At 39.4% G+C, this 15,821-nt stretch overlaps 1 protein-coding gene across 4 annotated transcripts in view; it reads right to left on the bottom strand.

Annotated features, from left to right (window-relative positions):
- The window catches only part of SAMD3 (sterile alpha motif domain containing 3), a 57,369-nt gene extending 48,386 nt beyond the window's left edge, over positions 1-8,983 (bottom strand). Inside the window, exons 1-4 of one of the 4 annotated variants that reach the window (XM_047857741.1) lie at positions 8,939-8,983; positions 8,498-8,597; positions 7,635-7,824; positions 3,902-4,009 (exon numbers count right to left, since the gene is read on the bottom strand). In XM_047857741.1, coding sequence (XP_047713697.1) covers positions 3,902-4,009; positions 7,635-7,824; positions 8,498-8,597; positions 8,939-8,941 — 401 coding nt within the window. In that variant the 5' untranslated portion in view covers positions 8,942-8,983. Of the gene's footprint in view, positions 1-3,901; positions 4,010-7,634; positions 7,825-8,497; positions 8,598-8,856 lie in introns of all 4 variants that reach the window. The other 3 variants (XM_047857742.1, XM_047857743.1, XM_047857744.1) reach the window with 3 other exon arrangements.
- Between the last annotated feature and the right edge of the window lie 6,838 nt (positions 8,984-15,821).

Genomic DNA, 15,821 nt, shown 5'->3' on the forward strand with positions numbered 1-15,821 from the left:
TGATTTCATGCCTTATTAAGTACTAAAAGGGAAGCAAATTGTACAAATGAAAAACAAAGGATGGCATTGAAAAAAAAATCTCTTTCCAAAGGGTCACGAGCACATCTAAGATGGATCCTCATAATCCTTTCCTTACATCAAAGACTCGCATTTAAGCAATTCAGGAAAGAGCGTGGTATCACCTATCACCAGAAAAACCTGCACTACGTCACCGCACCCTAGTGTTTCCCTGGGACACACACATCTCTAGTAGAGACTTAGCTAAGGTCAGGTAAACAGCTTGACTCTGGAGCCTTCTTTTTCTTCTTGTTTGCAAATAATCTGAGTGGAAAGCACGTGTTCATGGAAAAAATATCACAAGAACGACAGCCACCTTGTACGGTGTGTTAATAGATGCCAGGTACTTGAATATGTTATCCCATTTGGACCTCACGAACTACACATGCAGGTGGATGTTCCCACCCTCTGTTGTGCCGAGACCACCTGGCAAGCAAGTGGAGGCAGGATTCCAGAGCAGGTGCATGCCCAAAGTGGGCACTTGTTCCACTGTCCCTCCCTGTCTCTTAAAAGCACGTGGCTTCACGAAAGCCTTCGAGCCAAACAATGTAAGCTTTCTAGCCTGTTATGTGTAAGTGGCTTATAAACTCCTGGAGTTGAACCCTGTGAAAAAGTCAGCATATTTAGTATGAATTGTATCAACAGATCGCAAAAGAAATTGACGTTATTCAAACATTTATCCTGCCCCACGAAGATACATTCAGTCTTTCGCTGGATCATACACACCCTGAGTTCATTTTAAAAACTCCTACATAGACTCTGCGTGCCAGGGACTGTGCCAGCGCTGTTTATAACGACAAATAAGGCATGGTCTTTGCCCAGAAGGTGCTTTCAGTCTCATGAGAGAATAAAGACTTTAAAGCGACCAGTTCCGTTAACTACTTTTAAAAGTCACGCAAGAGACACATAGAGGATACTACACAGATGCAGGGCTCTTTGCCCGGCCTGGAATAACAAAATGGAAGGTTCTTCTAAAAGAGGGATTTTGAGCAGAATCTTCAAAGATGAGCAGGTAGGAAAGGGAAGGGAACAACACAGCCTGATACAAAAGCCATGCAACAGCCCTTAATCAACCCCTGTTGAATGAATAACATGTTAGGCAGATGGGCAGGAGGAAGGGATCAAGGGTGGCTCCCTTGATATGGAGCTGGATGATGGAGCCCCTGTCTGAGATAGGCTGTGGGAAGGGAGAAAATCTGTGCCATGCCAGGCACGGCTCTAGATAAAGGGCAGAACTGGAGTGAAAGTGTTTAAACTAGGTACATTGTCTTTAATCTGTCTCTACCCACAACACAACTGATTGCCCAAGAGGAGACAGCTGATCCATGCTGGACCCCTTAGTTTCCCTTCCCTGGATACCGAACTAAGCAACACTGAAAGACTGAATCGGTTGACTAGGATAACCTGAGCTGTTTTCAGGGAGAATTTAATGTGGAGTCAGTGCTATGGCAAGGTAGTCATATGCCAGCCAGTCTGCACACAGCAGAGCAGCCATGAGTAGTAGGATAAATCCACCCTCTTAGGGAGAAGCAAGGGAATGAGGCAGACAAGGAAAGCAGAACAGAGACAGAGATGGCCATCGCATGGCTCCGTGAGAACAAGGACAGCTTCCTCCAGGCCCAGAGAATTTACATGTTTTGCCTCTGTGTGTTGTGAAATGTTTTTATTACAATAAACTCCCCTTGTCTTATGTTAGTTTGAGTGGATTTGTGTCTCTTGCACTCAAATACATACTAAGGCAGGGGACGCGAGTTCATTTTTTGAACATATGTAACTCTGAGGTGCTTGTGGATAGTGAGGGGCAGTCACAGCTTAGGAGACACTGATTACAGAGAAAGGTCTAGGAATATTGGCTCTGGTTTCCAAACCCTCCTATTTCTTTCCATTTCTCAGCCAGGTCTGTTTTTTTCTCCCCCTTGCCAAGTTCTATGAAGAATGAGAATTACCATGAGGTCCAGGAAGTTTTCCTTTGACCAACCGTGAGAAAAAAATGGCAATAATCATCGTGCCCTGCAGGTATCACAGAACCATTATGAGGATGAAATGTCACGAGAAGGCCTAGAAAAAGAGAAAAGACCTACAGAACCCATAAAAGGTTGTGTCCTCACCTCCCACTGGCAGCAAGTAGGGAGAGAAAAGTCTTAGGGCAAGTGGCAATACCACCTGGAACAGTGCTCCCGGAGCGGTGATAGTGCTACACTGAGTATTTCCCATGTGTTTCCACTGTGCTCAGCACTTGGCAGGCTTTATCCATGGTTAGATGATGGTTCTCACAAAAGTACCATGAAGAAAGTATTATTGTTATTATTCCCATCGTGCAGATTTGGATACTGATTCGCCGTGGTACTAGGGTCACACTACTGGGTCTAATCATCTCTCCTCTTCTCTTAGCTCACACCTGAACAGTTACAGAACGGACTGGCTGCTGCTTTTGGGGGCTGAAGCTAACGGAAGGAGTAGTTGAGAACTCATGGCTTATTCCATACACCCAGAGCCACATCAAAGGAAAGCCCTTGAAATCAACAAGCACCCATGAGCAGAAAGCAGGAGAATGAAGCCACCTTTAAAATGGATTTACATCTTCTGAACCATAGGAAGACCATCGGGACTAAGTCTCACCTAGGTCATTGCCTTCCACCTTCTTGTTCACCACCCCAGACAGGAGGCGATGGGCCCTAACGCTGAGAGATCTTCAGGAGCTGGGGTCTCTGTACCCAGGGATGGGACGCAAGGTTGAAGACGGTGAATAAGGAAAGAGGACAGAGAGGGCACCCCAGATCCGAGGCCCATTTTGCAAGCGCTCCTGATCAAAGGTGCAGCTTTTTCCTGCCTTTGAGGAATTACTGGGACGGGCACCTGAGGTCTGAGGCTGCAGCCCTTCGTCCCCTGAGGTCCTGCCCTGATGGCCCTAGATCCTGCCTGAGGTGAGAATAGCATATTAGGGAAAACTCTCCAGAAGCCTCTTGACTTCTCTAAATCTCAGTTTTATTGATTTACAAAAAAGAGAGACTAACGACCACCCTGCAAGACTGCTGTGGACTAAAGAAGTTAGTAATGTAAAAGTTTTGTGAAAACTATAAAGGGCCACACCCCGGCTTGATTATTGCCTGATTATTCTCCTACACAAGTTGACATCTTCTCCCTTCAATGACAGTACATTTAAAGGAAAACATTTGCTGGTCGGTGGCTGAAAACCATATGCATCACGACTAGTGCATGAACCACATAGGTCAGGAACCGGAAATGCTGTATAAGCTATCATGACTTTTGCACCACATCTTACCTGCAACTGCCCCCAGAACTTTGTCTGACTTTCATATTCCTGGGTCTAGTTCTCTAGGTCTATAGTTTCCCTTTGTTCCAACGTAGCCCATATACTGAAATACACTACCACATAAAATCCAACGTAGGAATATAAGGAAGTGTTTACCAAAGCAGTGTCTCCATCAAGAGCAGTAAAGTTAAAAACAATCACAACTACAAAATTCAGAGCCAAAACAAAGACTCCACAAAAGGCATACGCTAGAGGACACGATTCACTAAATAAATTCCATTTTCGTGGCTATTGCCAATCACCCCAGTTTATGACAGAGAAATCTTCTTTCTCCTTAACATGTACTTGAAAGATGCTAGGTATCATTTCAAAACTTCACTTTTTCAATATAAAACTCATAAATTTTCATCGTCACCTTTTACCAAATCTCTTCATCACTTGATAAAAGATTCCCTTGCAGCAAAATGAAAAGTTTCCGCTTTCAAAATACATCGAAACAGATGAAATCTCAAAATATAAAGACAAATATTATCATTTGGCTTTAAAATGTTTAGAAGTCAGCAACCCCACCTCTGTTTCAGTACTCTTTGGTCAATTAGTCCATTATCAAGGTTTTCAGCTGGATAGAAAGATGGTGTGTGCTTCCCACGGTTGGCTGGGCTAGAGGACTGTTCATCCCTGTCACCAAGAAAGAAGAGTTGGGTTAGGAGCTGTTCAACGGGAGCCACAACCACTGGATCTCATGGCAGCTCGGAGGGTAGAAGACAGCCCATAACGACACCATAATCTGTGTCCACCTCCAAGCTCCACGTTGGGGGTATGACTAAGAGAACGGAAAAAAATAAAAAATAAAAGTAACACGGGAGCACTGGAGTCATCTCACGCAGTGGTTCATAGGCACCAGGAGGTAGGCTGACACCACTTCCCAATGCTTGTCTCACCAACTGGTCATATTTATAAATGGTCTTACGGCAATCTAGTCCTCTTTGAAATGATGGCGATAACTGAACATATCCTTATGGGCTAATATCCTTAGCCTGCAAAAAAAAAAAAAGTGATTAACTCCATGCGATTACTTCTCCACTCTCTGCCATTTTGGGAGATCGTGTATTATCTGTGAAATGTAACACCTTTCAAACCACAGTCCACTAACTCCCTCACTTTATGGGTGATACAACTGAAGCCCAGAAGGAGAAGCAGGTTGCTCACCACCACAATCTACTGAAGAGCAGAGCCAGGAGCTGAGCTCAGTTTTCGAACTTTCCGGCGGCCTGTAATTCTTCTACCAGCTCCAACAAGAACAACAACAAAAGGGCAACTGTAAATACTCCTACCTAGCACATATTCCTATGATTTGCTCACATCTAAATATCTAAATCTAAATAGGATGGCAAATATCCTTTCCACATGTGGCCTACAAATACTTTTCAAAATAACATACTAGACAACCATTAGCCACTAAAAGAAATCTGCACTCACATCGAAACCCATCTGCTATCTCCAATATAGAATGCCACTATAGACTCTTTAGAAGGAGTCTTGAGCATTATTCATTCTGCCCACTTCATTTTGCAGTTGAATCTAAAAAAAGCCAAGCATGTTTATAGCAGCACTCTCAACAATAGCCAAATTATGGGAAGAGCCTAAATGTCCATCAACTGATGAATGGATAAAGAAATTGTGGTTTATATACACAATGGAATACTACGTGGCAATGAGAAAGAATGAAATCTGGCCTTTTGTAGGCACATGGATGGAACTGGAAAGAGTGTTATGCTAAGTGAAATAAGTCATACAGAGAGAGACAGATACCATATGTGTTCACTCTTATGTGGATCCTGAGAAACTTAACAGAAGACTATGGGGGAGGGGAAGGAAAAAAAAAGTTAGAGAGGGAGGGAGCCAAACTATAAGAGACTCTTAAAAACTGAGAACAAACTGAGGGTTGATGGGGGGTGGGAGGGAGGGGGGGGTGGGTGATGGGTATAGAAGAGGGCACCTGTTGGGATGAGCACTGGGTATTATATAGAAAACAATTTGACAATAAATTTCATATTAAAAAAAGTCTTTACTCCAAAAAAATAAAAATTAAAATTAAAAAAGCCAAGCAAATCTCCAAGGTTAGAGGAGTAGCTATCATCAGAAGAGAGGTTTAAAATCAAGTGTTTTGATACCCAGCTTTAGGGTTCTTTCTACTGCACCAAGTTCCTTTCTTTATTTAGCACTTCCTGAAAGGGTTTAATTAAACAGCATATTCTCATGCCACTCTTCATTATCATGATTCCCATGTGATAATACATTTGTCAAATGACAACATATTTGACAATAACCAAATATAGCCAATAAGCGTTTAAACCAAATATAACCAATAACCCCACCAGCAACTGTGGTTTTGTACCAGATTAATTTAACCAATCCTTAAAGTGAATAAGCTACTTCCTGGGTAGAGTGAAAAGCCCCCACTCAAAAATCCCTGGACTACCAGTGTTCCAAGTCTTGGCAATATTTGAAACTGGCTTCCTTAACCAGGTTAACAAAGAAATGAGACTATTTGAAGGAGGAAAGATTTTCTCAAAGCTTAGGTTACAACCAACATCAGTGAATTAACATGAAGTTAGGTCCTGAATTACTTTTCACAACCTACAGAAGAAGCAACAGGAGTATCAACATTTAACTTAATGCAAGGCAGTGGTAGAACCAGGAATTAAGCCCAGATTTCCTGGAAGTCCTGCTAGTTCTCATTTACTAGAGAACACTGTAAACTGCTTTGCAGTGGAAACAAGGCTGTCTGTTTTCTTCCAAGCTGTGCCTAAAGCAATATCAAGATTCCAGTCAACTGAAGGGAACTTCCAGCTCAAAAGTCCAACTCATCCAAGAATGCTTGGAATTACTGTGAGAGCTGTTTGAGGTTCACACCCACGCTTTGCTGGAAAGGAATAGAAGCATACAATGGGAACTTCATCAAAAGTCACATATTGATGAGTGTGATTTTACATAGATATGTCAAAAGAACGTTTAAGAGAAATCCTTCAAATAAATCAGATGGTAGAATCTTCAGGCTGATCGTGGACCATTCCTTCAAGACTACCTTTTCCCCTCCATGTTCCAAATAACCAAATATTCTAGAAATAAAATTACTTAGGCCACGTCTCCCTAACATTGTATTCCCTATCAAAGAACAAGACAGGAATACATATTATTATAGATACGATCTGAAAAACTAAAGACATAGAATGGTATTCATCAACATCATAATCTTCTGTTAAAAATTAATGAATAATTATTTAATACTAGAAACTGCAAAAAGTCTCAAAATATGGGGAAAAAAACCAAGTCAGAATGCTTGAAATGATCCTGGGGCATAGATTTGTAAAGTGAACATCTCAATTTTGTAATTCCTGCTATCATTCCTTTTCACTGCATTAGTCAGTGATAAAAACAAACAAACAAACAAACAAACAAACAAACAAAACCATCCCTGAACCTCAAAGGCACCACAATTTTTTCTACATGATTTTTGTGGGATGTGATCTTAGCATTTAGCATTCTAGGGAGAAATTAGAAAATTCATTATGGCAAGAGTCTTTAGCAAATTATACCGTGCAAGCCTCTAGAGGAGATTATAAATTAGTCACTATAAGAAATCCTTGGCAAATAAATAAATACATAAATAAATAAACAAGTTTGGGGAAAAGCAAAGGAACAGTAAGAGATACCTTTCCCCAAACCTGATTTTAAGACCCAAGCTTCAGGAGTCCATTCGCACTCCTGCTGTATGGACACTTCAACCACCTGCTACAGAGCCTTCTGTATAGGAACGCCCGGTTTACAGGACTTCCCTAACAACTGGAGTCAGTGTTTAAAAGTGGCGCATTAGGGGCGCCTGGGTGGCACAGTCAGTTAAGCGTCCGACTTCAGCCAGGTCACGATCTCGCGGTCCGGGAGTTCGAGCCCCGCGTCGGGCTCTGGGCTGATGGCTCAGAGCCTGGAGCCTGTTTCCAATTCTGTGTCTCCCTCTCTCTCTGCCCCTCCCCCGTTCATGCTCTGTCTCTCTCTGTCCCAAAAATAAATAAACATTGAAAAAAAATATATAAAAAAAAATAAATAAAAGTGGCGCATTAAAAAAAAAATGTATCTTGACTCATAAAACTTTGCGAAAGTGTCCCTAATGCAGATATTAGAAATACTGTACACACCATCTAGCTGAAAAAGGTCCCAGTTTTCAGAGTTTTAAACCCCAAACGTTGTGCTTGGGGAAAGCACAGCCTCAACACGAAGGTCATTCAGGACCGACCAGACTTACGGTGAGACAGCTTTTGCTTGCTGGAGAGGGGCTGTTTCTCTAGGACTTCCAGGGGGCTCCAGTCTTTGACTCTTCTGCTTATATTTTTTAATTAAATCCATCAGAACAGCCTGGTGCCCAATTTTCTTTACCAGTTGCTGAACCATCCGATCATTAAGTGCTAGAAGAGCAGCCCCACTTATTTCTTCCTCTGGGAAAAAGAAAAAAAAAATGTTTCTGCACGCTTGCCTGGTAAAGCATTGTAATAACACACAGCACTCTGAACAAGCAAAATTGTATCTGGGGTTAAAAGGATCCTCTAAACCTGTCCTCTGAAGTTACAAAATTATCTCTATTTTTACAAAGATAGAACACTGATACCGCATCATTCCCAGTTGCTCTCTGCTCCCAAGAAAGTCTCAGAACATGGAGTCGCGATAACACTTTTTACTTCCACATTAAGGCCTGCCCCTTCCAATTTCTCTGCAACAGGCATTGTTTTTATAAGGAAAAAAAAAAATCTTTCAGAGAATCATTCTTACTAGTACCACCCAGGCAATATCCAAAACTTGTAAATCCCACACCAAACAGAACACATGCTGCATTAAAGATACAAGCAATTGCCAAATGCATATATCAAATATGTATTTTAACTCTTAATTCTTTGTTTTATTTGAGCTTTTTTTGAAATACTACATTCTCCTCTGGATGCTAGGTCAAATGCAAACTCTACCACGGTCAGTAGAAAAAGGAAAATTCCCTACTGCAAGGACTCCACACCCCCATTCACATGCATTAGGCAACGAGAGTAATTAGCAGTTAAGAGAGGACACTCAATATTTAGGCCGCTGTGTTAAGATTTTTTCAAAGTGTAAACAACTCACCTTGAAACCTACGAACTAGCTCTCCTAAGTTTTTCTCCAGCAACCAACTGCAGACCTGATCAACTGACCAAGTTTCCATTGCTGTGTCCTGTAAATACACCTGTAGAATAAGAGGTCAGAGAAGGATTCTTCAGTTTTTCTCTCTGATTGTTGTTCTTTTATTTTTATTTTGTTTTCCAATCAGCTCTCTAATCTCAGCTCCTCCCTCTGCCAGACTCTTAAACTCTCAATACTAAGCTTCTTGAAAATTACTCTTTTCCGAATACACATCTAAAAGTTACTAATAAAACAAAGACTCTCTTAAAAAAATGAGACCGGTTTGAACCTATTTCCTAGTCTCATTTCTCAAATTTCTTCACCTTCTCCTACTTTTTTTCCACAGGCATCCCTCAGCTTTACTAACAGACAGCCAAAGCCGTACAATGGTACCCAATCCTGTACCATTAACACCCAGGTTTCTTCACAAAGAAAAGAAAGGTGTGAAATTCACCACTACTAGGCTCATCAGGAAGTGGTTGACATTTACAAAAGGGGTGGGCAGGGGAGGCAGGGAGGAAGGATCAGATAAAAGCCTGACAAGATTCTTAGTAAACCAAGATTGTTTAACCCCTTGATGTTCCCAGCTAGGAAAGAGAGCTAGCTTGTAGTGTGTCTGAGGACTTTGTTTTAGCAGGAGGAGGAAGTAGAAGCCAGATTTCTCAGAAGAATCTGAATGTTTCTTTCCTTCCTTCCATTAATACTCTTCTATATTCTATTCAGTGCTAGAACTTTATGCTTGGTAAGATAACTAGGAAAAATGAGCACATTGATTGAAAACTTAAAAAAAAAATTGTGTCGGGCAAATTCAAAGTGGGAAAATAACTAAGTGCGTTCATAATCAGAAATGAGTGTGTGCATACAAAGTTTGCAAGTTATGTTCCTTTACTGTTCAGTTATTTTTACAGGCCACTCTTCTTCTGCAACTGCTTAGGAAACCTCATAAAAGTATAGCAATTTCAATAATTTTTTAAAATTTCTCTTAACAGCTCATTCCCTGTGTTTTATAATTCAATCCAAATTACTTTAAATGGACTGGGGAGGAACTGAAAAAAACTTAAAACTTTTCATCTTTTAACATTACTTCTTATTTTAACTCTTGATCTAAATGAGGTAGGTGTTCAGTGAGACCCTGGCTCTTCTATAAAGACAGGACAAAGCTTCTCTTAGAGAAATTGGAGCCTTAAGGAAAGATAGAAATTTTTATTAGATCATGCATGTCAATTTTATCGCTAGAAGTTCTCAAAATTGTTATTATTGTATTTTTCATGTTTGTGCATTTGAATCAGTTATAATTTCCAACATCGCAGTTAGCATGGTGGAAAGGGAAAACATGTTTACCTTTCATACTCTGCACAATCTGAAAAGGTAACAGCCTTCAAAATCCATTTCCTAGAAGACAAGTCCACTACAAAGTAATAAGCATTCACAAACACCGAGCTGCAAAGCCGAAAACAAGGGTTAAATATAGAAGGATGTCTTGCTGAATTACAGCAGTGGATTTAATTTGCTAAGACAACAGTAGCCACAAAGCTCCTCCCCTAGGCTAAGCAGCACTAGCTCGGTGTGAAAAGTCATTATTTGCGAGACTCTGGTGTAAATTAAAAATCACACCTTCTTGTCACACTTCTGACTTCCTTGTGAAGAGTAAGACTTAAAAAAAAAAATAGAAAAGGAAAGGAAAAAACCCACAATTCTCTAAACTCCAAGATTAAAAGGTATGCCAAGCAGAAGGCACTGTCCATTGATGGCTATCAATGGAAAAAAAAAAAAAAAGGAAAATAAACTAAGTACTTGGAAATCTTCTCATATGTGTAAATTCCCCAATATTTACCTAATTCTACTTCTGAGAAAAACAAAACAGTTCTCAAATTATAATCTCTTACGTACATCCTCAGATTAAAGTATAGTTTTTGATCATTAGTTTTTCTAAATATTTAAGAAAATAATATCTCTTTGGCAACAATGTAACATCTTTAAGTAGCAACCTTGCAACTTCTTCTCATATAAACAATGGATGTATTATTTATGATCTTAGACATCATAAGGGAATAGAAGATACGACAAATGAGAAAATATGTATCCAGCCGCTTAACTGCGTATCCAGCAGTTTCAGAAACATCTGAAAAAATTTCATAATGTGAGGCAAGTGTGATCACTAAATATTTTAAGGCACGATAATAAAGAAAGAGTAAGACAACATTATGTGTGAGTACTCTGGTCAAACCATTTTCATTATTCGATTAGATTATACTTTAATAAAATAAATTTCCATTAAATATTACAGGATCACATCTAATTAAAGCCAGGAAGAGGTAAGCTAAAGCAACCTAAGGGAACCTTTTATTTAATAAATTTGTTAAAGCTCCAGAGGAAGATAGTGCAAACTGCCGTGAATGTGGTGGTCAAGAGTGATGTGGCATATAACAGCATCAACCACAAATAAGCACTTTTAAAGAAAATATGAAAACGTTTCATTTTTCTTGCCGTTTGCACTCTTCCTTTTATTTTCCCAGAGACCCAGAGCTGAGGCAATAAAAAGATTTTTTGAATGTTTTTTTAAGTTTTATTTATTTATTTTGTGTGTGTGAGAGACAGAGCACGCATGAGCTGGGGAGGGGCAGAGAAAGAGGGAGAGAGAGAATCCCAAACAGGCTTTGAGCGGTCAGCATTGACCCTGATGCGGGCTCCATCCCACGAATTGTGAGATCATGAGCTGAGCCGCGATCAAGAGTTAGACACTTAAACGACTGAGCCACCCAGGTGCCCCCATAAAAGGATTTTTAAAAGCTTTGCTGGTGGCCTAAGTCCTCTCCTGGATCAACATCTCATACTGCTCTGGCAAAGAACATCTCTTACTGTGGCTGTACTTGAAGGAACAAGCCATTTAGCAAAAAATCAGATCCCGTTCATGAAAAAGAAGGAAGGTGGAGGAACAAAAACAGGTATATGGCAGTCACCTGGGGCAGTGTCCAGGCAACTCCGTCAGTGGAGCCTTGCCATGGCATGAAGAAATGACACCACTGAACTCCGGTGAAGCAGAACGTCTCATCCACTCTGTGCCATTGTTCATTTCAGCCATCACCAGACCAGAAGGTATGAAAACTGGAATAGTCAACTGGAATACATAGCCTGCCTTAGTCATCAAAATGGTTACTGCCTAGAGAGCTCAGAGCAGGGTGAATGGTGATAAAGAAGTTAGAAGCCCCACCAAGCACAAGAACATAAGACGTGTCTGTAAGCAGGATAGAATCGAGAGCCAATTATGATAGTGCCGCGGAAAGCATTATAGGCTAGATTTCCCCGCTCTCTGGAAATGGATTGAATGAATCTTAATTTGGAATCTGAACAAAAAGTACAGTTTAGATGGTGAAGGAGGCAGAGAAGGTGGAATCAATAGAATACACTACAAGTAAAGAGCCAAAACAAGTCATGTCTTGGGACCTGTGAGTGGACAACACATGGAAAGAAATAATAGCAGACAAGGTCTGAAAGATCACTGGAGAGCTGGGAATACGGAGTTCTCAGTTTATAGGTATACTTAAGCTTGAGGAAGCCATTGACTTGGTTGTATATTCCTGAACCAAAAGCAAGAGCCAGGCGCTTAACCGACTAATTCACCCAGGCGCCCCTCCAGTACTGTGCTTCTACATTTATGGTAATTTTGTAGGAATTTTGAATATCGGGGAATGCGAACCTTTTGCCAAGAATTTCTATCTCTTTTTGCCCACTTGTCCTTCCAGATAAACACTAGTACCATAGTTAAGTAAAAACATATGACAGTGTTTGAACATTGATTGGAATTCATAAATTAATTCTGAAAGAACTGACATCTTCAGACTAGCCAGTGCTTTCAGTTACAAGGTAACAGCTTCTGTTAACAAGTTAACAGCCAGAGCTCACAGTTTGCATCTCTAGCAAGAACCCAGAAGACCACAGTCTGTGTTGCTGACCCATTAGCTCTGACAGTCAACCAGGCAGAAGCAAGGATAAACCATAAATTTGACCCAAAGACCAAAAGACCTGGGTGTTTGTGACTCAAAAGTCCCCAAAGTGCGGGGATTCTGACTTATTGCTATGTTTTCATTAGTTTGATTAACCTCCCAGATAAATTGCTCTTAGTTAAATAATTAAATATAACATTTAAATAAAATAGAATTATAATAATCTAAAGTAGGATTATAAAATAAAAATAAAAGATAGATTTGGCTACCAAAAAGTAAAAATGTTATGCATACATATATAATATATAATTATAAGGAATATAATGTTTTTATGGAAGTGTCGAATCACTAAATTGTACACCAATATTACACTATGTTAACCAACTGAAATTTAAATAAAAACATTAAAAGAAAGTTAAATACGCCAATACAAAATAGGAATGGGCAACTAATGGGCAAATTTTTAAATAATTAAAAACCTAAAAATACTCAACATTCTTACAATAAAAATGATTAAGTTTAATTTTAATTTACTCTCTTGGAAAAGGTAAAAATTAAGAAAAAAATAGATTAGCAAGAGTGTGAGATCTAACTTTCTCATACATGTTGCTCAGGGAAGTATAAGTTGCTACAACTAATTCTGTTGTATTATTCCCATTTTACAGATGAAACTGCTGAAGTCATTTATAGACGTAATGTATAGAAGTAATTCGCCTTAAAGTCCCATAGCTTGTAAATGGAAAGAGTGGCTTTGAATCCCAATTTCTCCAACCTTAAGGCTACTAAGATAAATAAAAAATCATCAAAATACTCCTACATTTTGACCCCAAAATAACATTTCTAAGAATTTACCCTGAGGACATTACCAGAAAAGAGGACAAAAATGGGCACCCTGGCAATAGCGAGAATAGCAAAGAAATTGGACATACTAAGTTTCCAGAAATAGGATTGACTGCTGAATTATGGTAACTTGTATTTAAAATGGGATACTATGCAGTAATTAAAGATCATGTTTTAGAGAAATAGCAATACAGAGAAAGTCATGAAATATAATTAAGTGAATTTAAGTTTATAATACAATATAATATATATAAGTATATAATATCATATATAAATTATAATATAATTTATAATAATATAATACTAGGAACTATGAAGTAAAAATATAAGTAAATATACAGGTAGCTCAAAGACTGGGAAAATGTGTACCAAAAGGTAAAAGTGGTTTCCTCGGTTTGGGGGAATTAATGCATTTTGTTTTCTAATTTATGACTCTCAACATTTTCTCAATGAAGAATTTTTCTTTTATTTTCAGGAGAGTTAGGGTTTTAAAAATAAAAGGTAAAAAATGATTTACCCATGTAAGTCTGTATGTAAGTGTATGTGCACAGTGACATCTCCTTGAATATGTTTAATTCCTTATTAACATTTTTGTAACTCCTAGAAGAAATTATACTGATCAGAAAAACACTTGCCATAGCAAGTTTCAGGCAGAGATGATAACACACAGAGTAGAATTTAGGTGTTGATTCAAAAGTCAAGGACTCAAAGCTTTGTGTCTAAGAAAGCCCTCACGGGTGGGGGAGGAGCGTGGGTGGCTCAGTGGGTTAAGCGTGGGACTTCTGCTCAGGTCAAGACCTCACTGGTTGTCGGTTCAGCCCTGCTCCAGGCTCTGCAGCTCAGAGTCTGGAGCCTGCTGCCGATCGTGCCTCCATCTCTCTGCCCCGCCCCCTCTCAATCTCTGTCTCGCTCTCCCTCAAATATATATAAACATTAAAAATAAATAAATAAATAAATAAATAAATAAATAAATAAATAAATAAGTAAATAAAAATGCAAAGTCCTCGTAGGTTGGGGCTTTTGTTTTCTTGGTAAGTACATTCTGGAAGGAAAATGCACAAACCTTTATTGAGCATAGACACTGGCGTCATGAACTATTTATTACATAGTTCAATGTGCATGTGATAGCACAGGTGAGAATTGCTTGTTTTGTAGTTCTGAATGAGGGCAAGGTCTTCTGTTACTAAAATATTGTGGTTATTAGACTCTTTCTTCAGAGCCACTCATCTGTTAGAGCACATGACAGCGAATTATAGCACCCTCCCTTAAGGCTCAGCTTGTGGGTCCAGCTGGGCTGTGTTCAACTGTGACACAGAGTATCAGTCTGACTTTGGAGACTCTTTCTGGCAGGAAAAGACACAGAGGTGGTGGATCTTCTTAATGCAGTGGAACTCAAACCACGCACGGGACGTGTGGGGATGAGAAAGCCTAGGGACCCTGTAGTTCTCCTACAAGATTGGTACCGAATGACAAATGTTCCTCCTTCTGTCAGCCCTGGGTTTTTCTGAAGACAAGGCAGGGATGTTCAAACTTTTCATTCATACAAGGCTAGTCTTTGGGGGGGGGGGGAGGGGGATAATTGTTTCCATCTTTTATTTTAATTTTTTTTAAATTTATATCCAAATTAGTTAGCATATAGTGCAACAATGATTTCAGGAGTAGATTCCTTAGCGCCCCTTACCCATTTAGTCCATTCGCTCTCTCACAACCCCTCCAGGAGCCCTCTGTTCGTTCTCCATATTTAAGAGTCTCTTAGGTTTTGTCCCCCTCCCTGTTTTTATATTATTTTTGCTTCCCTTCCCTTATGTTCATCTGTTCTGTGTCTTAAAGTCCTCATACAAGTGAAGTGATATGGTATTTGTCTTTCTCTGACTAATTTTGCTTAGCATAATACCCTCCAGTTCCATCCACGTAGTTGCAAATGGCAAGATTTCATTCTTTTTGATTGCCAAGTAATATTCATATATATATATATATATATATATATATATATATATATATATACCACATCTTCTTTATCCATTCATCCATTGATGGACATTTGGGCTCTTTCCATACTTTGGCTATTGTTGATAGTCCTGCTATACACATTGTGGTGCATGTGTCCCTTTGAAACAGCTTTCCTATATCCCTGAGAATCTTCTTCCTTTTTAAGTCTGGATAATATTCCTTTGTATGTTTATATGGCATTTTGTTTATCCATCCACTTGTTGGACATTTGGGTTGTTCCCACCTTTTGACTGTTGTAAATCATGCCAATATTAACATGATTGTACAAATATCTGTTCAGATCCCTGCTTTAATAAGCTGATTTTCATGGTTATAGAAGTCAGAGGAATTATTCAACAAACTCAGATTTCCTGCTACATCATCAGTAGACATGGAGAGCTTAAATGGATCTTCCAGATCTGGCAAAATCCTTTCATTTCCTAGATGAGAAAAAGAGAGCCTTAGAAATGCTAAGTGACTTGCCCAAGGACACACAGCTAATTGAATGAGAATGC

The sequence above is a fragment of the Prionailurus viverrinus genome, chromosome B2, assembly GCF_022837055.1.
Source record: "Prionailurus viverrinus isolate Anna chromosome B2, UM_Priviv_1.0, whole genome shotgun sequence".
NCBI lineage: Eukaryota > Metazoa > Chordata > Mammalia > Carnivora > Felidae > Prionailurus > Prionailurus viverrinus.